Here is a 22,139-nt window from a genome sequence, read left to right as displayed (position 1 = left end):
TCCCCAATGCTTCTGAAACCGGGATTCCAACAGATTTTTTTGAAAATTAAGAGCATTAATGGTGAATAAGGCCATACCCAACTGTTGGTGGGGGCTATTCCCCCTTTTTGTTTTTGTAATTGAATTTTTTTAGGTTTTGATGGTTGTGTTCTATAATGGCTTGACCTTGGGGATTGTAGGGAATTCCTGTATTGTGTTGAATTCCCCAAAGTGAGAAGAAATCTTGTAAATTTTTACTCACAAAACATGGTCCATTATCAGTTTTAATTCTTTGGGGAAATCCCAACGTAGCAAAGCACTTGAGAAAATGAGACTGAGCATGTTTAGGCTTCTCTCCTGTATGAGCGGTAGCCCAACAGGCATGTGAGAATGTGTCAATGGACACAAAAATATACTTAAGCTTTCCAAAAGGAGCATAGTGTGTGACATCCGTTTGCCACAAGGAATTGGGCTTGAGTCCCCTGGGGTTTACCCCTGGCTGTTGCAGAGGTGCTACCTGTAAGCCCTCTAGTCTGCCTCTGCATTGTCTTGGGATAAAAGCCCAGGCACTCCTTGGTGCCCGCTAAGATGCTGTAAGAAGATAGGGCCTTCTCTCTCTTTAAGGAGCATACGAGTCTGAATACTGTCAGAAAACAATGGCCATGAGTTCCTTGAATTGAGCTGCTTTTTGGTTTCTCCACATCTGCCTCAGTCAGTGAAAACATTGTAGGCTTTACTAAGGGCTCCCTCGGCCCAGGATTCAGTGAGTGCTGCTGCCCACGGAGCTGTAGCACTCGGGGGTGGGGTGGTTCCTTGGCCACCCGTGGAACTGAAGGGGTGGGGCCTCTCCCCGAGCCACCTTCCCCTGGGCCTTTTCAGCTTTCCCAGAGCTGGTTGCGGCACACAGCCAAAGGTGGTTTTGTTTTTTTGTTTTTTTGTTTTTTTGTTTTTTTTTTTAAAAATGCGCCTGGCAGCCGCCACACCACCAATTACCAGCCAGGGAGCGGTACCTGTCTGGCTTTCCCATGGGCCCCTGACCTGCTCATGTGTTAGTTCAAGGCAGGTGGGGTGGGTGGCTTTTGCCACCAACCCTGCGCGCTCTGCTCCACCCTGCCCTTCTGCCCGGGAGGCTCTGCAGCTGGCCAGGGCATGCCCGAGGTGCCGCTTGTTACTTTGGCTGCTTTTGGTTTCACTGCTGTTGCATCTCTGCCTTTTTCCTCAAACCCTTCCCATGATTCCCATGTCGGGGTTTCTGAAGGCTCGTCAGGAGGTGGCACCGAGGGCTTAGGGCTCTTGGGCCGAAAGCATGACTTTAAGGCTGAAATAATAGGGTAGAACTCCAGTGGCAGATTCACCCCCAATTGAACCTCCCTTTGTTCCACATGTTCGCCTGTATCCCCACTAAATACATTAGCCCCAAGTAGCCAGGAAGCCAAATGAATCGCCTCTGCCCAAACCTTTTGGACTACGGGATCTGACAAATCCAATCCCCTGCTTTTAAGCATATCTCTCAGCGTTTTAAGCGCCGTGTCTTCAAACTTAAAAGTTGCGTTACCCACATTTAGGGTCTTGCTTATCCTGAACCTCTTCCTTCTTTCTTTCTTCTTTTTTCTTTTCAACTTCCTTCAAGCACCACACTGGGCGCCAGTTGCCGGGGGTTTGAACCAGTGACCCCTGGCGCAGTGATAATTGGGGATGAGTAAGCACTCCGTTCACCAGCCCACGCCACCCCCAATGCCCGGGGACACTCAGAAGCAACGGGGAGTCTAGTCAGGCAGGGACTCATTTATTGCAGGTATTACAGAGCTTATAAAGGCATCTGGAACTACCCCCTCCCCCCCGAGGGTGTATCTTAAGGATGGTCATGCGTGCTGATCATGCACTCCTCAGCAGTGCGGAAGTATTCTTCAGACTTTCAAAGCAAGCCAGGCCACACCCCCAGTAACTTCCTTTGGGACCTATGCAAGGTCCCCACAAGAACAACATGAAAGCAAATTATATATGGTCATATTCTGTTCAGAGGAATATATTTTCACATTCACTCACATACTGGGAAAATATGTACTGTGTGCTTATAATGAGATACACACAGCATTAAATTTCAGTAGATAAAGAAAATGAGACCTTGCTTTTGTTTAGCTTCAAATCTAGTGGAGAAAAGGCACAAGCTCTACTTCCTGTGCCTGCTTGAAGATGTGAGAGTTTAGCTTCTACTCCTCCTCCAGCCACCTCTGCCCCCATGCCTCCCCGCCATGCTGGACTCTTGTCCCTTTGGAACCATAAGCTAAATAAACTTTTCCTTTTATAAGTTCCCTTGGTCATGGTGTTCCTATCACAGCAACAGAAAAGTAACTAAGACAGAAATTGGTACCAGAGAGTGGGCTGTTGGCTGTGAAGAATCTGACCATGTGGGGTTTTAGAGGAATATGGAAGACTTTGGAAGTTTGGGCTAGAAAAGTGGTTGACTGCTGTAAGCAGAGCCTGGAATAGGTGCCAGGAAGAAAGCAGTGCTGAGAACAATGCAGTTCCAGAGGGAAATAAGGACTTAAGCAGCAATTGGGATATTTTGGCAGAGTCTGGATGGAGTCTGCCAATAGCCAAAAAGTTTGCCTGAAGCTAAGTTGAAAAGCAGTGGATTAATTTCTCTGGTGGAGGCTATTTCAAGGCAGCCTAATGTAGAAATGGTGACATGGCTATTAATGGTGAATATTATGCAGATCTACAGTGAAAAAGAGCAAATGGGGCAGAAAGAAATGCAGAATGTACAGTTTGGATTGAAAAAGAGTACTAGGAAGAGATTAATGCTGGAGCCAAGTCATGTGCTGAAGGAGAAGATCTCTTAGACAAGGAGATGAAAGTGATTAAGGTAAGGCCTAGAGATTTGCACTTAAACAATGCAGAGAGTGCCTCCAGGGCAAGACCACACCGAGCTAAGTCTCTAACATGTGAAAGGAAAATGCAGCAGGAGTTTTTAGAAAACTACTGAAGAAAAAACTTTGAAAGTGGATAAAGCAGACTGGGATACATCCCAAACTTGCAGCCAAACTTGGCAGTGTTGTTCACATGGTGCTAGCTTTAGAGGCATGAAAGATGCAAGAGTGAAGGGGTCATTGTGAAGGACCCTAATTCAGTCCCCCTAGGCTAAAAACAAGGAAATAAGTCCTTCAGGCCAAAGAACTGTACAAAGAAGTAAAAATAAAAAAATAATTCTGAATGCTAAGAACAAGCTGAGCTGACCTTTTTCATGCTCTTTGCCCAAAGCTGGAAATCATCCCAGAAATCCCCCCCTACCTCTGCTTGGCACATAGCCACTGCTTTTTTGCTTGGCACATAGCCGCCACTTGTAACGTTACTGCTGCTTTCTCTCTAGTTTGTGGTCTTTGTCTTTAAAAGAAGCCTGTGAACTGGGCTCTGGGCTTCTGCCCTCCAAGTGAGGCAGGGGTCCGTTTTGCAAAACATAATAAATCCTCATGCTTGTTGCATCTCCTGGTCTGAGGACTGAGTTATTGGGGCGCGGCCTCCTATGGACGTTGGGTACCCCAAACTGGGGTTCCAACAATTGGTTCTTCCTCTGTGGTTTCAGAGAGTTGCCATGGCCAGGCAGTGTGCATAACGAAGGCCCTGATAGACCATTGTGTGAAGTTGTAAAGGTGAATCCTGGTTGGCAGTAGAGACCTCAAGAAAACATTTGTGATGCCAGAGCTGTGAGACATCTGCCAAGGAGAGCTGCATACAGAGTGGTACCAGCCCAAGAGAGAGATGTATGTTTCACACAGCAAAGCTGGAGAGGCTGAGCCATCTAAGCCCTTTAAGGAAGTAAAGTCCCAGAAGTTGGGACATGGAGCCACTGGATTTGGTGTTTGCCCTGCTGGTTTTTGGTCTTGTTTTGGTCTGGTATTTCCTCACTGTTCTTCTATTCCTCCCTTTTGGAATGGGAGTGTGTATATGATTCCACTGTATGTTGATAGTATATAATTTGTCTTTTGATTTTTTTTTGGTCTTTTTGAGACAGGGTCTCCCTGTAGCCCCAGCTGTCCTGGAACTCACTATGTAGACCAGGCTGGACTTGAACTCACAGAGATCTGCCTACCTCTGCCTCCTGAGTGCTGGGATTAAAGGCATGAGCCGCCACACCTGATTGTCTTTTGATTTCACAGAGGCTTACAGTTAAGAGATTGCCCTCAGTCTCAGGAGAGACTTTAGACCATGAACTTTTGAATAGTATTGAGACTGGTAAAGACTATAGGGACTTTTAAGGATAGACTAAATGCATTTTGCATCTTTTATGGTCATGAGCCTATGGGGCCCAGGAAGTGTAATGTGGTAGTTTGAATGAGAATATTCCCAATAGGCTCAAAGTATTTGGACATTTTTCCCCCAGTTGGTCCTCCAGCCACCTCTGCCACCATGCCTCCCTACCATGATGGACTCTTGCCCCTTTGGAATTGTAAGCTAAATAAATTCTGTTTATAAGAAAAAAAGGTGCAAATAAAAAGATCATTATATATTGAGATAGGTGTTGTGGGAAAGCAGTACTGTGACCACCTAAGGAAATTTGTTCTAAAATGGGTCAAGGTAGCTGTCCTGGGGAAACAGCTACAGAAAAATCAAAGGATGGGCTGGAATCAGTTACAGAGGGTGAAGAATATTCTAGATAGTCTATGCCATTTACCAAGCCTCCACTGAAATCTGCTTTCATCCAAAATGGTGTTAACAGTTACTGGCTTTCTGGGCGTGGTGGTGCATGCCTTTAATTCTAGCACTCAGGAGGCAGAGGCAGGCAGATCTCTGAGTTCAAGGCCAGCCTGATCTATATAACAAGGTTCAGGTTAGCTAGGGCTACAGGAAGACCTAAAAAAAAGACCAAAAAAAAAAAAAGGTACTGGTTTCATTTCAGGATGAAACAACAGAAAACCAAAATAGCCAAAATTTTTAAAAATTTATTTATGTGCATGAGTATATTGCCTGCATGTAGGTAGATACATCAGTGTTGTGCAATGCCCTTGGAGGTCAAAAGAGGGTGTGAGATTCCCCTGAAACTGGATTTACAAATGGTTGTTAGCTACCATGTGGGTGCTGTAAATAAAACCCAGGTCCTCTGAAAGAGCAGCCAGTGCTCTTAACCACTGAGCCAACTCTCTAGCCTATTTATCGACAATTTTTAAGATAATGTATTGTGAAGACAATGATCTATGGATTGACAGGAAACAGATGAAAGTTTCCCAGCTGTTACCTCTCTCTGTCAAGACACTGTCCAGACCATGAAACAAGGAGAAGGAACTAATGTGATTCCCTACAGTGAGGAAGATGAGTCTAGCAAAACCAAGGCCTGCTGAAATCACAGAACACTGGACAGAACACTAGAGGGAGGAGAGCTGTGTGGAAAATAATGCTGCAGATCTGCTGAGGGCCCTTAGTATTGATCAGAGTAACAAAAATCACATGTGTCAGGAAGGTCATCTATGACTGATGGAAGAAGTATAATGATTACAGGAAACTGTGCCATACTCACAGTGTGTCAGGAAGAGTATCCATGTCCAACAGACAGGCTAGACAAACTCATAAATCATAGTGCAATGGGTTAGCAGAAAGGTCCTCCCAACACTGGGGAGAGGACATGAGGCTGAGCTCTGTTCTGTTACTTCTAACAAACTGTAAGAACAGGACCATGAAGCCAGGTATAGTGGTGCTCACCTTTAATCCCAGTACTTGGGAGGCAGAGGCAGGCGGATCTCTGTGAGTTCAAGGCCAGCCTGGTCTACATAGTCAGTGCCAGGCCAGCTGGGGCTATAGGGAGACCCTGTCTTAAAAAAGACCCCCCCAAAAAAATCAACAACAACAAAAAACAAAGAACAGGACCATGAAGGATCAAGCTGTTTAACATAACTTAAATGTTTCCCATGTTGAAATTTAAAGAGAAGGAAAATCATGAGAGCTAATTTTTTAAAAATCAAATTTTGCTCCAACATTTCCAAACTGATAGAAATTAAACAGCACAATGGCAGATAAACAATTACTGCTCACTCTTGAATGAGGCATGTTTAAACAGTGGGAGGTCCATGTATACACTGTATTTTAAATTGTTAGCAGCTTTCATATAATCTGAAAAATTCACAGAACCACATACTATAGAAATATTGAAAAATTAAAATGTATGTCATGAATGTATAAAATATATGTATATAATAGTCTATTTTACAATTTGTTAATAAAACAAGACATACAGGAAACTACAATAAATGGTTTATTAAAGCTTATGAATACATACTATATACTGTAGATGATATGGCTTGAAGTCAAGACAAATATAAACAGGGTAAAAATGCCATGTTCTGTACCTGTGCCTCTGCAGCAACCTCATAACTGTGTAGGACATCTGCTTCACTTGCCTTGATACGCCAGTAGTGTCTAGGATTATCTCTCAAGTCAACCGGCAGTTGGAGTAGAAGTGACTTCACAGTTCTTATGCATTGTTATCATATGTTATACATTTACCCTATAGAATCTGTGTTGATTAGCTATTTGTGTGATCATTAAGAATTCCATTCTGCAACGGTTCCTAGCAGTTAAGTTTGGGGAGTCAAAAAGATGTGTGCAAATTTTGGACTGGAAGATTTTACTCCTATCCCCAGCAAAAAAAGTTAGCACATCAATCAATATACAGAATGAAAATGATTGAAAACTTCAAAGAAAAGATTGTCAAGCTGAAATAAAAAAGCTCTTATTCCATCCTGCAATAAAAAAAAAAGCAGTCTAATTCCAGGCATAACAGGCCTGTTGCACTCATGAACTCATAGTTACCCAAGTTACCCTCCTAATACCTTCATAAGATGGAGGCAGTCAACATTCCTGCAAGGACAGGGGAGTGGCCTGTGGGGCCCCACCCTGAGCTGAGGAGCCTTTGGCAGCTGATGGCTGTTCCTGGAGGGAGAGTAAATTTTCTTCAGGTGTGTGGTCCCTGGTAGGTTGCTTCAATGGCCCATACCCATGCGCATGTGGGCAGCACCAATTGAACTCAGTGGTTAAAAAAGTACTTGAAGCTGAGGAGGGGAATGTGTGGGGAAGCCCAGAGTTTGAGATTGAGGAGTTGGAGGGGTATTTGATCAAAACACATTTCATATATATGAAATTCAAGATTAAATAAAAATATTATATAAAATACAGTGTAGATATAAGAAGAAAAATATACCAGACTAATAGTTGACAAAAGGTATTTAACCAGGAATAGCTATATTAATACCAAATTAGATTTCACAGACTACTGGCAGCAACAAATGAACTCATTTCAAAACAACAAATTGATCAATTAATCAAGAAGATGCAAGTCCTCACTCTGTGCTTTCAGTAACTTTACAAATACAAGACACAATGTTGACCAAACTGCCAAAAGAAATTCACAAATACATGAGATTCCAATCCCACCTACTTAGTAAGGGACAGAACAGGCAGAATAGTCTTAAACACAAGTGTGCTTTGTAACAAATCAGAACCTAATACTGTAAATAAATCTTCATACAAATATTAAGTCAAATGCCGGGCATGGTGGTGCATGACTTTAATCCCAGGACTCGGGAGGCAGAGGCAGGCAGATCTCTGTGAGTTCCAGGCCTGCCTGGTCTACATAGGGAGTTCCAGGACAGCTGCGGCTACGGGGAGATGCTGTCTCAAAAAGACAAAAAAAAAATTAAGTCAAAACAATTTAAACAATGAGAAATGTTCCATGATGACAAATCAAACTGGAATTCAAAAATAAAAATATCTTTATAAAACTGCTTAAATATTGGCAACAGTATTGGAAAAGACACTATGTTAAATCAGATACAAACACCAAGCCTACTGAAAGCTGAGCCCACCCTACAATTCAGCCCTAACCCCACGTTCCAGGAGAAGCTTCCCTCCTGATCCAAGCTGGTCTTTACCCTTCATGTTGGTTAGTTTTTATTTTCACCTTGACACAGCCTACAGTTACTGGGGAAGAGAGACCTCAACAGGAATTTTCTAGCTCAGACTGGCCTGCAGACATATCTGTGGGGCATTGTTTTGGTGGCTAATTGATACAGAGGGTACAGTCCACTGTGGGCAGCACCATCCCTAGGTAGGTGGTTCTAAACTGTAAAACAAGGCTAGCTAAGCATGGGTCTGTGAGTGAGTGTGTCCCTAACAGCCTGTTTCCTCCAAGGGACAGGGCCTGCTGAGGAGAATTGACTGTGGAGAGCTAGCCATGAGAGGAGGGGCTTTCTGTGCCATCTTGGACAGGAACCGTGACAGGAGCACAGGAGAAGAATGGCCCAGTATTTACTGACCTCAGGTGAGACTAGGGGCCCAAGAGGCATGGGGAAAAGCTAGCAGGTGACTGTGGGCAGGCCTCGGAAGCAATCTGGAGTGGCTGGCTTGAGATCTGGAATGGTGGGCTCTGAGTGGTGGCACAGAACTGGGCACCCAGTGTTTGTCTCTTTGTGAGTTACTCCCCCTCCATGGTATAAACTATAAGTTCACATAAAAATATGTTATATGGTTTGTCTGATAGTGCAAGAGACCCCGAGAGAACTTGGGTGACAGTGAGTCAGAGAATAGCCAGCAAGCACTGTTCCTCCATGGTTCCTACCTTGAATTCTGCCCTGACTTCCCTCAGTGATGGACTAACCTGGAAGTGTAAGCTGAAATAAACCCTTTCTTCCCCAAGTTGAATGAATTTGGTCAGAGTGGTTTATCACAGGAGCAGAAAAGGAAACTTGAACACCTAGTCATATAGATCTGTTATTTCAGCTGCACAGAAGACTGACACAAGAGTATCAACATTAATTGAGTACCTGAGCTACATACACATTGAGTTCAAAGCCAGCCCAAGGATCCTTACCAAGGTGATCCTTACCAAGACTCCAAAATAAAAAAAAGTAACCAAGCTGGGTGTGGTTGTATATGGCTTTAGTCCCAGCACTCAGGAGGAAGAGGCAGGCAGATCTCTGTGAGGTAAAGGCCAACCTGGTCTCCATAGTGAGTTCCAGGCCAGCTAGGGCTACAGGGAGACCCTGTCTAAAAAAGGAAAAATAAAAAGAAAAGAAAAAAAGCCACAAATACAGCCACCCACTAGTGGCTGAAATGAAAAAGGCCTGTAATAAGGCCATATCTAAAAATACAGAGGAATTAGGAATTATAACTCCTACATAATGATAACGTGAGTAGAAGATGACACACATACTTTCAGAAATAAATGGGTAGTTTCTTAATAGGAGAATATTAAAAATTTGAGGAAACTTATGTACAGAAACGATTTGTTGTTATCCCTGTTGATTATGACAATGAGGCATGTGTTTAAGTGTGAGAACACCTGCCAAATGGCACACTTTATACACAGCAGTTGATTTTGTTCAAGAATACCTCAGAAAAGCTACAGAAAACAGAAAGTTGTTATAATAACAAATATCCAAAAAGTAGTGGGACAAAGAGATACAGGAAAAAGTGAGGGCAGTGAGTGAGCGAGCGAGATCTTTAACCTTTTACGGTGAGAAGTACAGCTGAGTTTTAAATAGCAGATTAACATGAAAGGTTCTGATTTTTAAAAATAAATCATTATGGGGCTGAAAAGATAGCTCAGCATTTAAGAGCACTTGCAGTTCTTGTAGAGGACCTGGATTGGATTTCTAGCAACCATATGGCAGTTTATAACAGTCATAACTCCAGTTCTAGGGATCTGATACACTCTTCTGGCTTCCAAGCGTACTGCATGCACAGGGTGTACTTACATACATGCAGGTTAAATACTCATCACATAAAATAAAAATAAAATATAATGATAAAAATTGTAATGAATTATTATAGTTACAGAGTAGATCATGGTTTGAAGAAGAGGAATTCTAGTTTTTTTTTTTTTTTTTTGGTCTTTTTGAGACAGGGTCTCCCTGTAGCCCCAGCTGTCTTGGAACTCACTATGTAGACCAGGGTGGCCTTGAACTCACAGAGATCTGCCTGCCTCTGCCTCCTGAGTGCTGGGATTAAAGGTGTGCACCACCACTTTTAAAGGCAGAGACAATGGTAGTCAGATCTAAGATGGTGAAGTCCATTAAAAGACTCAGAATGGCACTCACACTGAGTGCAGAGGCAGTGAGCAGAGCTCTTTGGTTGGAGTTTATAGTGGTTTTCCTTTTATTTTAATATATAGGGCATTTCTTGTTGGACCAGAACTAAGTTATGAACACGTGACTGTAATGTGCATTGAAAGGTCTCCTACTTACGCAGTGACCTGACTTGACACTCCATTCGGAGGTGTTCAGTGAGCGGCAAGATGTCCTTGTGGCAAGGGAAGACAACTCACCCCTGTCTGAGGCTGTTTCAGCTGTATAATGACTTATATCGTCAGTTTCTTCCACTTCGTTTATTTGGGTTTTGAGTTATAAAATAAATTGCAGTATTTCAAAAACATTCTCAAAATATATATGGCGTGTACTAAATGCATAGAAATTCTAGTTTACAACTTAATAAAATACAGAAGCAGAATGTGGGAAATTCTGGACAAAATTGATATTGCCAAAGGATACCCTGATTAATGTCTCCTGCTTCTTAATCCCTTTTCCAAGGTTTATTCCTTTAGAAAATTATCTTTTTTCACATATAAAAATAAAAAAGCAATGTGATATTATATCAGGTGAATTATATTTATAATATATTTCACTGATATAACATCACATTGGCTTTTGTTTTATTTTTTAAATATTTTATTTATTTTTTATTTTATGTGTATGCATGTATTGCCTGCATGTAGGTAAGTGCACCCGTGTCGTGCAGTGCCTGAGGAGGTCAGAAGAGGCTGTCCGATCCCCTGGGACTGGAGTTACAGACCGTTGTTAGGTGCCATGTGGGTGCTGGGATTCAAACCTGGATCTTCTGCAAGAAAAACCAGTGTTCTTAACCACTGAGCCATCTTTCCAGCCCCTATTTTTAAAAATATTCAATTATCAATTAATTAATTAATTTTATCTATCTATCTATCTATCTATCTATCTATCTATCTATCTATCTATCTATCTATCTATCATCTGTCTGTCTATCTAATGTTTGAAGGTTATGCCTGCATGTATGTAAGAGCACAAAAGAGGGTAAAAGCCCAGAAGAAGGTGTCAGATCCCAGGGAACTAGAATTACAGACGATCGTTAGCCACCACGTGGGTGCTGGAATTTGAACTCGGGTCCTCTGCAAGAGCAGCCAGTGCTCTTAACTGCTGAGCCATCTCTCCACCCCACGCTGCTTTTTATTTTTTTTATTTATTTTTGTTTGATTTGTTTTTATGTGTATGGGTGTTCTGCCTGTAAGTGCCTTACATGCATGCAATGACCACAGAGGCCAGAAGAGGGAGAAAGATCCCCTGGAACTGGAGCTACAGATGGTTGCTAGCCATGATGTGGGTGCCTCTACATTGCTTTTTATGGAATATGTTAATAAAATCATGTTTTGATACCTTTTATGAGACCTTGTTATATTAACAAGTGGATGCAGTTACTTTAAATAGTTGTTATTATTATTACTATTATTATTTACAAGCATCATGGTGCACATATGGAGGTCATTGGATAACTCTGTGGAGTAGATTCTCTCTTTCCAACTTTACATGGATGCCAGGGATTTAGCTCAGAATGGCAGACTTGAATAGCAAGTGGCCCTACCCACTGAGCCATCTTGACTGCCCCAAGAATTTACTTAAAAAGAAAAGTCAACTTAGATATTCATTAAAAATTAGAATTAAAGTTCTTAAAAATCTCAACTTGGCCAGATATGAAAAGATTTTAAAGGATCGTCAAAGGCAAATTGAGAAAAAGGAGACTTTTGAAAACAAATAATTATTATCAGAACAAAAAGACGTTTTTAAGTTATAAATAGCTAACACCTCATGCTACATAGATAATACAACTATTTCTAGTTATCTGGGCGAGCATTGCCTGGCTTCATTCCAGTCTTTTCTTCCTTCATAATTGCTGGGATTTCACTTCCTTTCTTGTTGGATGTTAAACCAAAAGGGATGATAGTAGAGAGGGTAGGCCTGCCATCTCTTAGCCTTTGGGATGAGTCTGTAGAGACAAGGAATTTTCAGCTGATGAACAAGATGTTTTCCTCACTGCCATCTCTGGTTTGGGGATTTCTGGGCATCTGTATTGGTAACTGAAGTTTCAATGGGATGAACTTTGGGGTGGATGCCAACCTTGAGCCTCATTTGGTCTCCTCATCATCGCCTTCCTCTCGGCTGTCCTGGGCAAGGAGGGCCCCTGCAGAATCAAGGTTGATAGCCCAGGTGCATATTCTGTCTCTTGGGTCTAGGTTGTTCTGCACCCTAGTTCTTAGCACCCTCCATCCCCACCCTAATCCATGCACAGAGGGCTGGGATGCTGGGTGGATGCCCATTTGGTCACCAGATGTAGAAAACTAAAAACCTTTGGCCTAAATTTGGGCCTTTACCAACCTTATTCAGGCTGACTTGGGAGCATCATCAACCCTTTATCCCTGCGCCCTCCACTGCCCCCTCCAAATTCACTGTTTTGTTAATTTTGCAGGCAAATTATGTGAAGGATCCTGGGTAGCCTCCAAATGGTTAAAATCTGCTGCATATTTATTGCCTCAAACGGAAACTACCAGGACCTGAAAACCTGCTGCTTCCACATCTTTCCTTCTTCAGTAACATCAGACACCACAGTCTCTCCATCTCCAGCAGAAAGAAGTGACTCCCTGGAGTAACTTTTAACTTTTATTTTATGTGTATGAGCATTTTGCCTGCATGTGTGTATGTGCACCTGTGTTGTGCAATGCCTGAGGAGGCCAGAAGAGGACATCAGATCCCCTAGAACTGGAGTTAAAGATGGTTTTTAGCTGCCATATGGATGCTGGGAACCAAGCCTGGGTCCTCTGGAAGAGTAGCCACTGCTCTTAACTGCTAAGCCATCTCTCCAGTTTGTACTTTTGTTTTTAACAAGCATTAAATAAAAAGAAAATGGTAGTCACTGGTTAATGTATTCAACATGTCTCTTTCATAAATTGATAAAATCAATTCAGGTTCCCATGTTAAGAATCATAGTACTCATCACTATAGAATGATTAGGTCCTGTATCATTCACAAAATGATCTTCAAATTTCTTAAATAACATTGAGGATTGTTAAAAATGATAGGAACAAAAACCAGAACAAGAGAAATCAGATGAGATTCCTTGTTCTAGTCCTAGATTGTAGCTTGCTGGGGTTACTCTTATTGGCAACCTGGTATAAGATATATTGTCCTTGGTGTGATGACTCTTGTTGAACCTCTATTGTACCAAAACCTTCCTTGTTATGATCATGTCAACAGGGCGGGCACAAAGGCCCAACTCCCTACCAGAAACCCATGGTGCCAGGCTGGGGTAGGCAGGGCTGAGGGTGGGCACTCAGAGGTGGCAGGTTCTCTGTGTCTCTGCTCAGGGTTGTGGTGATGCTGAAGGCAGCCGCCACAGCTGCAGCTGCTTCCAAGGTGTGACAGTCACTAGGCTGCAGCCCAGAGCAACTGCTCTGAGTTCCCTGTGGCCTGCTTTGCTCTGTTACCAATCAAGCTAGGTTTCTGATCACTTTTACAATACCTTGTGCGTCTCCTTAGATTGTTTTTTGTAGGCCCTAAAAAAAAACCCAAAAAACAAAATCAAAAACACAACTTTCAGGCAAATGTTAGACATAAAAAAATACTAGTGTCTTTGAATATAACAATCTCTACGTTGTAATTTGTTTTATATGTACATAACGTTTAGATTTAAAGTACATATGGGTGGATTCCACTATAAACAGGAATTGGGCTTAAGGGACAAAATATATTAGTACTTATGATAGGTCTAATTGTCAGTTTGACACAACCTAGCATCTCCTGGGAGGACACTTTTTGTTGAGGAATTTCCCTCATCAGATTGGTCTGTGACCAGTTATTTCTGGGGCATTTTCTTGATTGTTGGTTGCTGTAGGAGGGTCCAGCCCACTGTGGGCGGTGCCATCCCTGTGCAGATGTGCCTGTGCTGTATAGAAATGTAGCTGAGCAAGCCAGGGAAAGTAAACCAGCAAGCAGCACTCCTCTGTGGTCTCTGCTCCAGGCTCCTGCCTCCAGGCTCCTGCCTTGAGTTTCTCCCTTGACTTTCCCTGATGATGAACTGTAACATGTAAGTCAAATAGACCCTTTCTTCTCCAAGTTGCTTTTGGTCCTGGTGTTTATCACAGCAACAGAAACCAAACTAGAACATGTACTGCGAGCTTACTTCTCTATTGTACATAAAGTCTTTTCTGTTCTTCACCAGCATGTACACAACAACTATTAAACTGAATGCAGGGCGTGGTTGTGCACACCTTTAGTTTCTGGTTTTGATTTTTTTTTATTGTCCTTTTGAGACAGGATCTCCCTGCAGCCCCAGTGGGCTTGAACTCAATATGTAGACTAGGCTAGCCTTGATCTCACGGTCTCACAAAGATTTCCCTGCCTCTGCCTCCCAAGTGCTAGGATTAAAGGCGTGTGCCACCATGCCCAGCTAAAATGAGTGTTTTTGTTTTTATTTATTTATTTTTTTTGCACCCCTTTAGTTTCAGAGTTCAGGAGGCAGAAGCAGGCAGATCTCTGTGAGATTGAGGCCAGCCTGGTCTACATAGTAGTTCCAGGCCAGGGTGAGGCTACCAGGAGAGCCTGTCTCAAAACAAAACAACAACAAATAAACCGACAAACTTTATATTCAAGAGTATTTTGCAAAATCGCATTTAGAGGGGCTGGAGAGATGGCTCAGCAGTTAAGAACTGGCTGCTCTTGCAGAGGACCTGGGTTTGATTCCCAGCACCCACATGGCGACTAACAACGATCCTTAACTCCAGTTCCAGGAGATCTGACACCCTCTTTTGACCCCTGTGAGCACTGCATGACACGGGTGTACTTTATATACATGCAGGCAATACACTCGTACTCATAAAAAACAAACCAACAACAACAACTGCCAGGCCTGATAGCGCATGCCTTTAATCTCAGCATTTGGGAGGCAGAGGCAGGTAAATCTCTGTGAGTTCAAGGCCAGCCTGTTCTACATAGTGAGTTCCAGGCCAGCTGGAGCTACAGGAAGATTCTGTTTCAAAAAGACCTAAAAGACCAAAAACAAACAAAACAAAACTTATATTTACCACCCCCCACCCTGGCACAGTTAGGTTTTTATATCTGAATCTTTCAGCAGTGCTGATAGAGTATACCCTTGTTTTGGATACAGACTAGTCGGTTTTCTTCCGGAAAACATAATCAATGTTAACTTTCCTGCATAGGAAAGAAAGAATTAATACTTTTTACCTTCTTTCATCCTAATCCACTTGACTTGAATGGTGACCAGCCTTCATCAGCACACCACTGGCCTCTGGAGCGGACCTCTCCAAGATTGGTGCAGTCACAGCTGCTCTGGAGGTCTGCCCTTCTGTTTCACTTTTCTTTGCTTCTTTCATATGCAAGTCAGGAACACTCCTTTGAAAAATTCATAAAAACCAATGTTTTCTAGTAATTCTATTGACCATGGTGAAAAAGCAATTTGTAATATTCCAGCACCTCTCCATCTAAATCCTTTTATAACTGTAAAAATGTTATAATTGTAAAAAAGTACCAGCTAAGGATAAGCAAAGTTATACTCATCGATCCTTAAAATAGGTAAAGATATCATGCTGCAGCAGTGAGATAGGAGTTCATGGATCAAGGCTGTGTCTGAGCAGGTGTAAGGCTTTACAGAAGAGATAAAAGTAACAGAAAAGCTCACGAGGCAAACACTGGAAAAAATTCTAGTTAGGAAACAGAATGTAAGCGCAAAGACCAGGTGCATTTCAACCAGGTGTTGCCTATAAACTTAAAAGGAAAAATGTAAGATACACAGATGTGAGTTTCCAGAGATGAATGCCAAACTAACCTTGAATGCTGCACTCAGAGTCTGGAACTCAGCGTCCAAAGAACAGTGTTCACTCATGGGAATAAAGATTAGGTATATGCTAAATCCGATTTTGATTTTAGATATAATTTTTTAAAAAATATTTTATTTATTATTTTTATGTGTATGCATGTATTGCCTGCGTGTAGGTAAGTGCACCCATGTCGTGCAATGCCCATGGAGAACAGAAGAGGCTGTCGGATCTCCTGGAACTGGAGTTACAGTTATGGACAGCTGTTAGCTGCTATGTGGGTGCTGGGATTCGAACCCAGGTCTTCTCTAAGAACAACCAGTGTTCTTAACCGCTGAGCCATCTCTCCAGTCCTAAATATAATAATTTTAAATATTATGTTTACTAAAGAACACCATGAGTCAATACAATGTGAAATAGAGAATTTAGGAGATATCTTTGTGGCAAACCTTATTTTGAAAATATTTAGCAATACACAGAGTTCAAAGATCACAATATACTGATAAGTTTTGATTTTGTAAATAAAACAATTTGACTAATCTTGTATAATTTTGCCTAGTTTTTCCCCCTCCTCAGCTGCTTTATTAGCTCAGACACATTTTGCCTAGTTTTTAATCCTGTTATAAGAGACCATGTTTATCAATAGACCATTGTAAATCTCTTTTATATGGAATCCTCATATGCCATCACAAGCATATGCCCAAAAATCTTTATAAAGATGCTGAATTTTGTCACTGGAAATCCCTCACAAGAATTTAATATGTTATGAGCCCCTAAAAGTTCTATAAGCAAAACACAGAAGTAATTTTTATTTGTGGAAGGTTTGTATAGATAACTCTACTGGCTAAGTTTCTAAAAAAATTAGAAGAGATGAACTCAATTATTAATTCACCAAGAGTCAAACTCCAATAATAATTTGGTAATTCTAGAGGGTATTAAGATCATTTTGAAAAGTTTATTGAAAAAAAAAAATCTCGGTAAGTTTCCCTCAAACTTAGGAAAGAATCAACCTTCCTCCCTGCTTATTATTATTTTTTGGTCTTTTTGAGACAGGATCTCCATGTAGCCCCAGCTGTCCTGGAACTCACTATGTAGACCAGGCTGGCCTTGAACTCACAAAGATCCGCCTGCCTCTGCCTCCTGAGTGCTGGGATTAAAGGCGTGTGCCACCACGCCCGGCCCTCCCTACTTATTATTAGTCACTTAAACCAGTTTACCATCCACTTGGCCAACCAGTGCCACTGGCTCATTCACTAACCAATCCCTGTCAGATCCTTCCTTCCTGAAAATACAAACTCACTCCAATAAACATGCTGCACATGCCAACCAACCAACACATGTATTGTTTGAATAGCATGTTCCTGCAGCCACCAGCCCACTTAAACCTTCTCAAAGTTGGATTCTAAATGTTGGCTAGTTTTCAAATTCCACTTCTCCCTGATGTCAAACCACTTACCTTCTACAAGTTGGCTGATCTTTAAACACCATTCTTTGCCAGCCCCCTGTACAAGTTAAGCAGGATACACTGTTAGAATACACTCTGCTGATCAGTTACCAATAAAGCAGTAAATTCAAATTTTATCTTTTTCTTTCAGATACTGAAGGCTCTAAATAGTTTCACAATAGTTTACATCTATTAATTTTGTTACCTTTATATTTATTGTTAAATATTATTATTGTTGTTGTTGTGTCTGTGTATGTGCCATGGTGTGTGTGTGTGTGCGTGGAGGTCAGAGGACAACTCTGTGGAGTCGGTTTTCTCCTTCTACCTTTACATGGGCTCCAGGATTGAGTTCAGATCATCAAGCCTGCCAGGCAAGCACTTTTACTTGCTGAGCCATCTCCTTGGTCCCATGATTTTAATAAAATCCATATGAACTTTGGAATTCATTTAGCATAGCTTGCCATAACTGAAATTCTCATAAATGCCAACGAAAAAAATTTTAAAAAATGGTGGCGTCAGGTGTGGTGGCGCATGTCTTTAATTCCAGCACTCAGGAGGCAGAAGCAGGTGGATCTCTGTGAGTCCTAGGCTAGCCTGGTCTACATAGTGAGTTCCAGGACAGCTGGGGCTACAGAGAGACCCTGTCTCAAAAAGACAAAAAAAAAACAAAAACAAAATGATGCCCACAATATTGGACTTCTCTAAGAGAAGAAAAATAAATGTAGAGAGTATGGATTAGAAACTGCCAAAACAATCCCAAAATAATATTTACAAACTTAGGTTGTCAAGACGTACTCAAACGAAAACTTGCATTTAGTCAAATGTTTAAAATCACACCAGGGTAAATGCCACTCACTAATTTACTAACTGCTTATTGTGTGGCTACTTCCTGTATGCTATTCCCCCTTCTATAACTAATGTGTTTATGTAGCAGCTAGAAGCAATAACAATTAACAGTCAAAATATGAAGGCGAATACAATAACAGGTGTTAGCAACTTAGCTGATGAATAAGTCAATCGTACCCATTGCTTTAGCAGTTCTTTTGTCCTGTGGTTTTGATTGGTTGTTTGCTTTGCTATATTGGGACTCCAAATCACAGCATTAAGTATGCTAGGGAGGAGCTCAAATTCCTAGGTCACTCTCCCATTCCCTTAAATGAAGGTCTTTGGGAACATAGCCATGTCCACTCATTTATGACCACAGCATATTTCAACCTACAACAGAGGCCTCATGGTCCATAAGGTCTAGAAATGAATATTGATGTTCTCCACTCATCTGTAACTCACTTCCAGGGGATCTGATGTCCTCTTCTGACACCAGTGCACTTACCTCCATTGAGGCAATATAGTCATACACATAAAATTAAAATAATAAATATTTTTTATAAAAGAAAATATTTGTCAGTATAATTAGACAAATCGTATCAAATTGTTTATGTATTTCTGGGTAACCATGCAAAACCTGAATACCTCTACTGAGGTATAAAATTTGTTAGTCATGAATATTAGTCCAAGTTAGAATGAATTTTTACAACAAAAATGATTATCTATTTTGAAATATTTCTATGATCTTACTTTGCATGTTTGTCTTTTTCCTTAGTAGGAAATGGCTTTTCAGTTTTTCCACTGTTTCTTGTTAGAATGAATCTACTGTCACTGTAGTCAGCAACCTCATGATGTGGGTTCTCTGAGACTTCCAGTTCAGGACTTTGGTGCTTCTTGCTGGTTTCCTCAACCTTTAATGGAAATTCAAGTAACATTTTAGCTTTGATTGTTTTCGTTGTTTTTATAAATCACTTGACTCTTATTTTCATTGTGATAATTTTAGTCCATAAAAATATTTTTTTTTCAGAGCTGGGGAGATGGCTCAACATTTAAGAGGACTTGCTGCTCTTGTAGAGGATCCAGATTGGGTTCCCAGGACCCATGGTAGCTCAGAATCCTCTTTAACTCCAATTCCTGGGGAATCTGATGCCCTCTTCTGTCCTCTGTGGGTACTGCACACACATGGTACACATATATATGTACAGGCAAGACACTCATACATATAAAAAAAACTTAAAGATTTTTCTCAGTTTAATTTTATCTTTTTTTTTCATTTTCATTTTTTATCATTAATTTTACCACTAAAATTTTGAAAATCCTGCTTTATTTGTTTAACCTAAAATGAGCTCTTAGGGGCCATAGATAGCATTTCATGACACCAAAAATCATGATACAATTCCATAGTACCCAATCAGATAAATAACCCAGTAAATCCATTTAATTAATCAGGTAAATTAAAGAGGTGTGAATTTGAAAAATAATGTAATGCTTTCTTGGAGGGGGATGCTTAATCTACATTTAAAAAAAAATGTATCTCTAGGTTTTTGTGGGTTTTTTTTTCTCCACAACTTAGTGTATCTCAGAACTCAATTTTCTAATTTGGAGTCAAATATGGTATTTTGGGCTAATGGGCTAATGATACGTATTCTTTGTATAATTTAAAATAATATATTCTGAAATCAGTTTTAATGAAGAACATGATGTAAGGATGATTTACCAAAACCGTTTTTTTCAAGTATTAATGTTAAAGCATGTGAAGTATACAGTTGCTGTCAACATTTTACAAAGTCATTATGTGGGAATTAGTTTCCCATGGTTTGAGTGGAAAAGTTTCAGTTACACACATCAAAACACAGTAACTGTGTTGCTTTGAATGGGAATATTTGCCTAATTTAGAGAAATTTTCATTTCTTCTTGCTCATTGTTTCATTCCCACTGAGTAATTTATCCTTAAGCCAACATCAGTACGTCTACCAAGAGTTTATGATAATGAGCTATTCTGTGTTTATCTTAAATTAAAAGATCACAAGACATAAGGATAAGTTAATTGGCTAGGTCATACGCTATTGGAAAGAAAGATTGTAGCTGATTAATGAAAAATGTTTCTTGTTGGGGGCACAGTGGTCCATGGCTTTAATCTCTGAACTTGAGCTCTGTGCTTAAGGCCAGCCTGGTCTACATAGCAAATTCCAGGGCAGCTGGGACTACAAGGAGACCCTATCTCAAAACAAACAAACAAACAAACAAAAGATTCTGAAATATTTTCCTGAACCTTTATTATTTAGTAATTATTTTAAAAAAAATTATTTTATATGTATGAGTATATTGCCTACATGTATGTAAGTGCACCCGTGTCATGGGATGTCTGCAGAGATCAGAAGAGGGTGTTGGAGTCCCCTGGAACTGGAGTTATGGAAAGTTGTTAGCCACCATGTGGATGCTGGGTGTCAAACTCAGGTCCTCTGCAAGAGCAGCCAATGCCTTAACCCCTCAGTCATCTCTCCAGCCCTAAACCCTTATTATTTAGACAACAGAAACCATCTCTATCTGGATAAAACTTCAAACACAGATAACCCCACTTTATTTGGGAGTTTTTAATTAGAAAAAACATCAGAATAAAATTGATTCAAAAAACAAGAATAGCAGCACTTCTTCTTGAATGCAAAATTTTTCTCTAGCCAAAGGAAAGAATTCTACATTTAATTTATTTTCTTTTTTTCTTTCTTCTTTTTTTTATCTTTTTGAGACAGGGTCTCTCTGTAGCCCCAGCTGTCCTGGAACTCACTATGTAGACCAGGCTGGCCTCAAACTCACAAAGATCCACCTGCCTCTGCCTCCCAAGTGCTAGGATTAAAGGTGTGTGCCACCACACCTGGCTATACATTTAATTTTTTAAAAATTTATTTTATGTGTATGTGTTTTGTCTACATGTGTGTAGGTGCACCCATGTCATGCAATGCCCATGGAGACCAGAAGAATGTGCCAGATCCCTTTGAACTAGAGTTAAGGATGTTTTTTAGTGGCTATGTGGATGTGGGTGCTAAGAACTGAACTTGAGCGCTCTGCAAGAGAAGCCAGGGTTCTTAACTTCTGAGCCATTTCTCCAGCGCACCAGGAATTCTGCTCTTCTTCTTCTTCTTCTTTTTTTTTTTTTTTTGGTCTTTTTGAGACAGGGTCTCCTTGTAGCCCCAGCTGGCCTGGAAATCACTATGTAGACCAGGCTGGCCTTGATCACAGAGAGATCTGCCTGCCTCTGTTTCCAAAGTGCTGAGTCTAAAGGTGTGAGCCACCAGGCCTGGGTCAAGAATTCTACTTTTATTATTTATTTAATAAAAATAAGCTGGGCGTGGTGGCACATACCTGTAGTCCCAGCACTTGGGAGGCTGAGCCATCTCTCCAGCCCCTATTTTACTCTTTATTATTTATTTATTTATTTATATATTTATTTATTTATTTATTTATTTATTTATTTATTTGTCTTTTTGAGACAGGGTCTCCCTGTAGCTCAAGCTGTCCTGGCTCACTATGTGTAGACCAGGCTGGCCTTGAACTCACAAGGCCTTCTGCCTCCAGAGTGCTGGGATTAAAGGTGTGCACCACCACGCCTGGCTTACTCATTTATTTTTAACTTATGTTTTTGTTTCTTTTGTTCTTTAACTTTTACAAAAACTTTATTGAGAATTTCATACATGTATATAAGGTGATTTGATGAAATCCATGCCCACTCCCTCACCTCCAACGTTCCCCCCCTGAAGAGATAACCCTAAAATCTTTTAAGGATTAGATACAAGCTCCCAAATACCTTTGACATTTTTGGCCTTTGGAACAGAGTATGTTGCTAACAGGCCCAAGGATATTTTGACTTTTAGCCAAGAAACCGGCTACATTTCTTTGGGGTCTTTTTATCTTAACTGCCTAGCCAATTCCTACCTCCTATTCTTATCACACCATCCTCTGAAGAGGTTACCCAAATTGCCAATAGGGAATAGG

At 40.9% G+C, this 22,139-nt stretch overlaps 1 protein-coding gene across 1 annotated transcript in view; it reads right to left on the bottom strand.

Moving 5' to 3' along the window:
- LOC103735036 overlaps window positions 1-22,139 on the bottom strand; it is a 185,182-nt gene that overhangs the window by 39,960 nt on the left and 123,083 nt on the right. Inside the window, 1 exon segment of the mRNA XM_008834136.1 lies at window positions 17,337-17,382. Within this exon segment, the coding sequence (XP_008832358.1) occupies window positions 17,337-17,382 (46 nt within the window).

Source organism: Nannospalax galili, unplaced genomic scaffold, assembly GCF_000622305.1.
Source record: "Nannospalax galili isolate Female #2095 unplaced genomic scaffold, S.galili_v1.0 scaffold996, whole genome shotgun sequence".
Taxonomy (NCBI): domain Eukaryota; kingdom Metazoa; phylum Chordata; class Mammalia; order Rodentia; family Spalacidae; genus Nannospalax; species Nannospalax galili.
The sequence above is the reverse complement of the archived record's forward strand: the minus strand, read 5'-3'. Positions and strand labels throughout refer to the sequence as shown.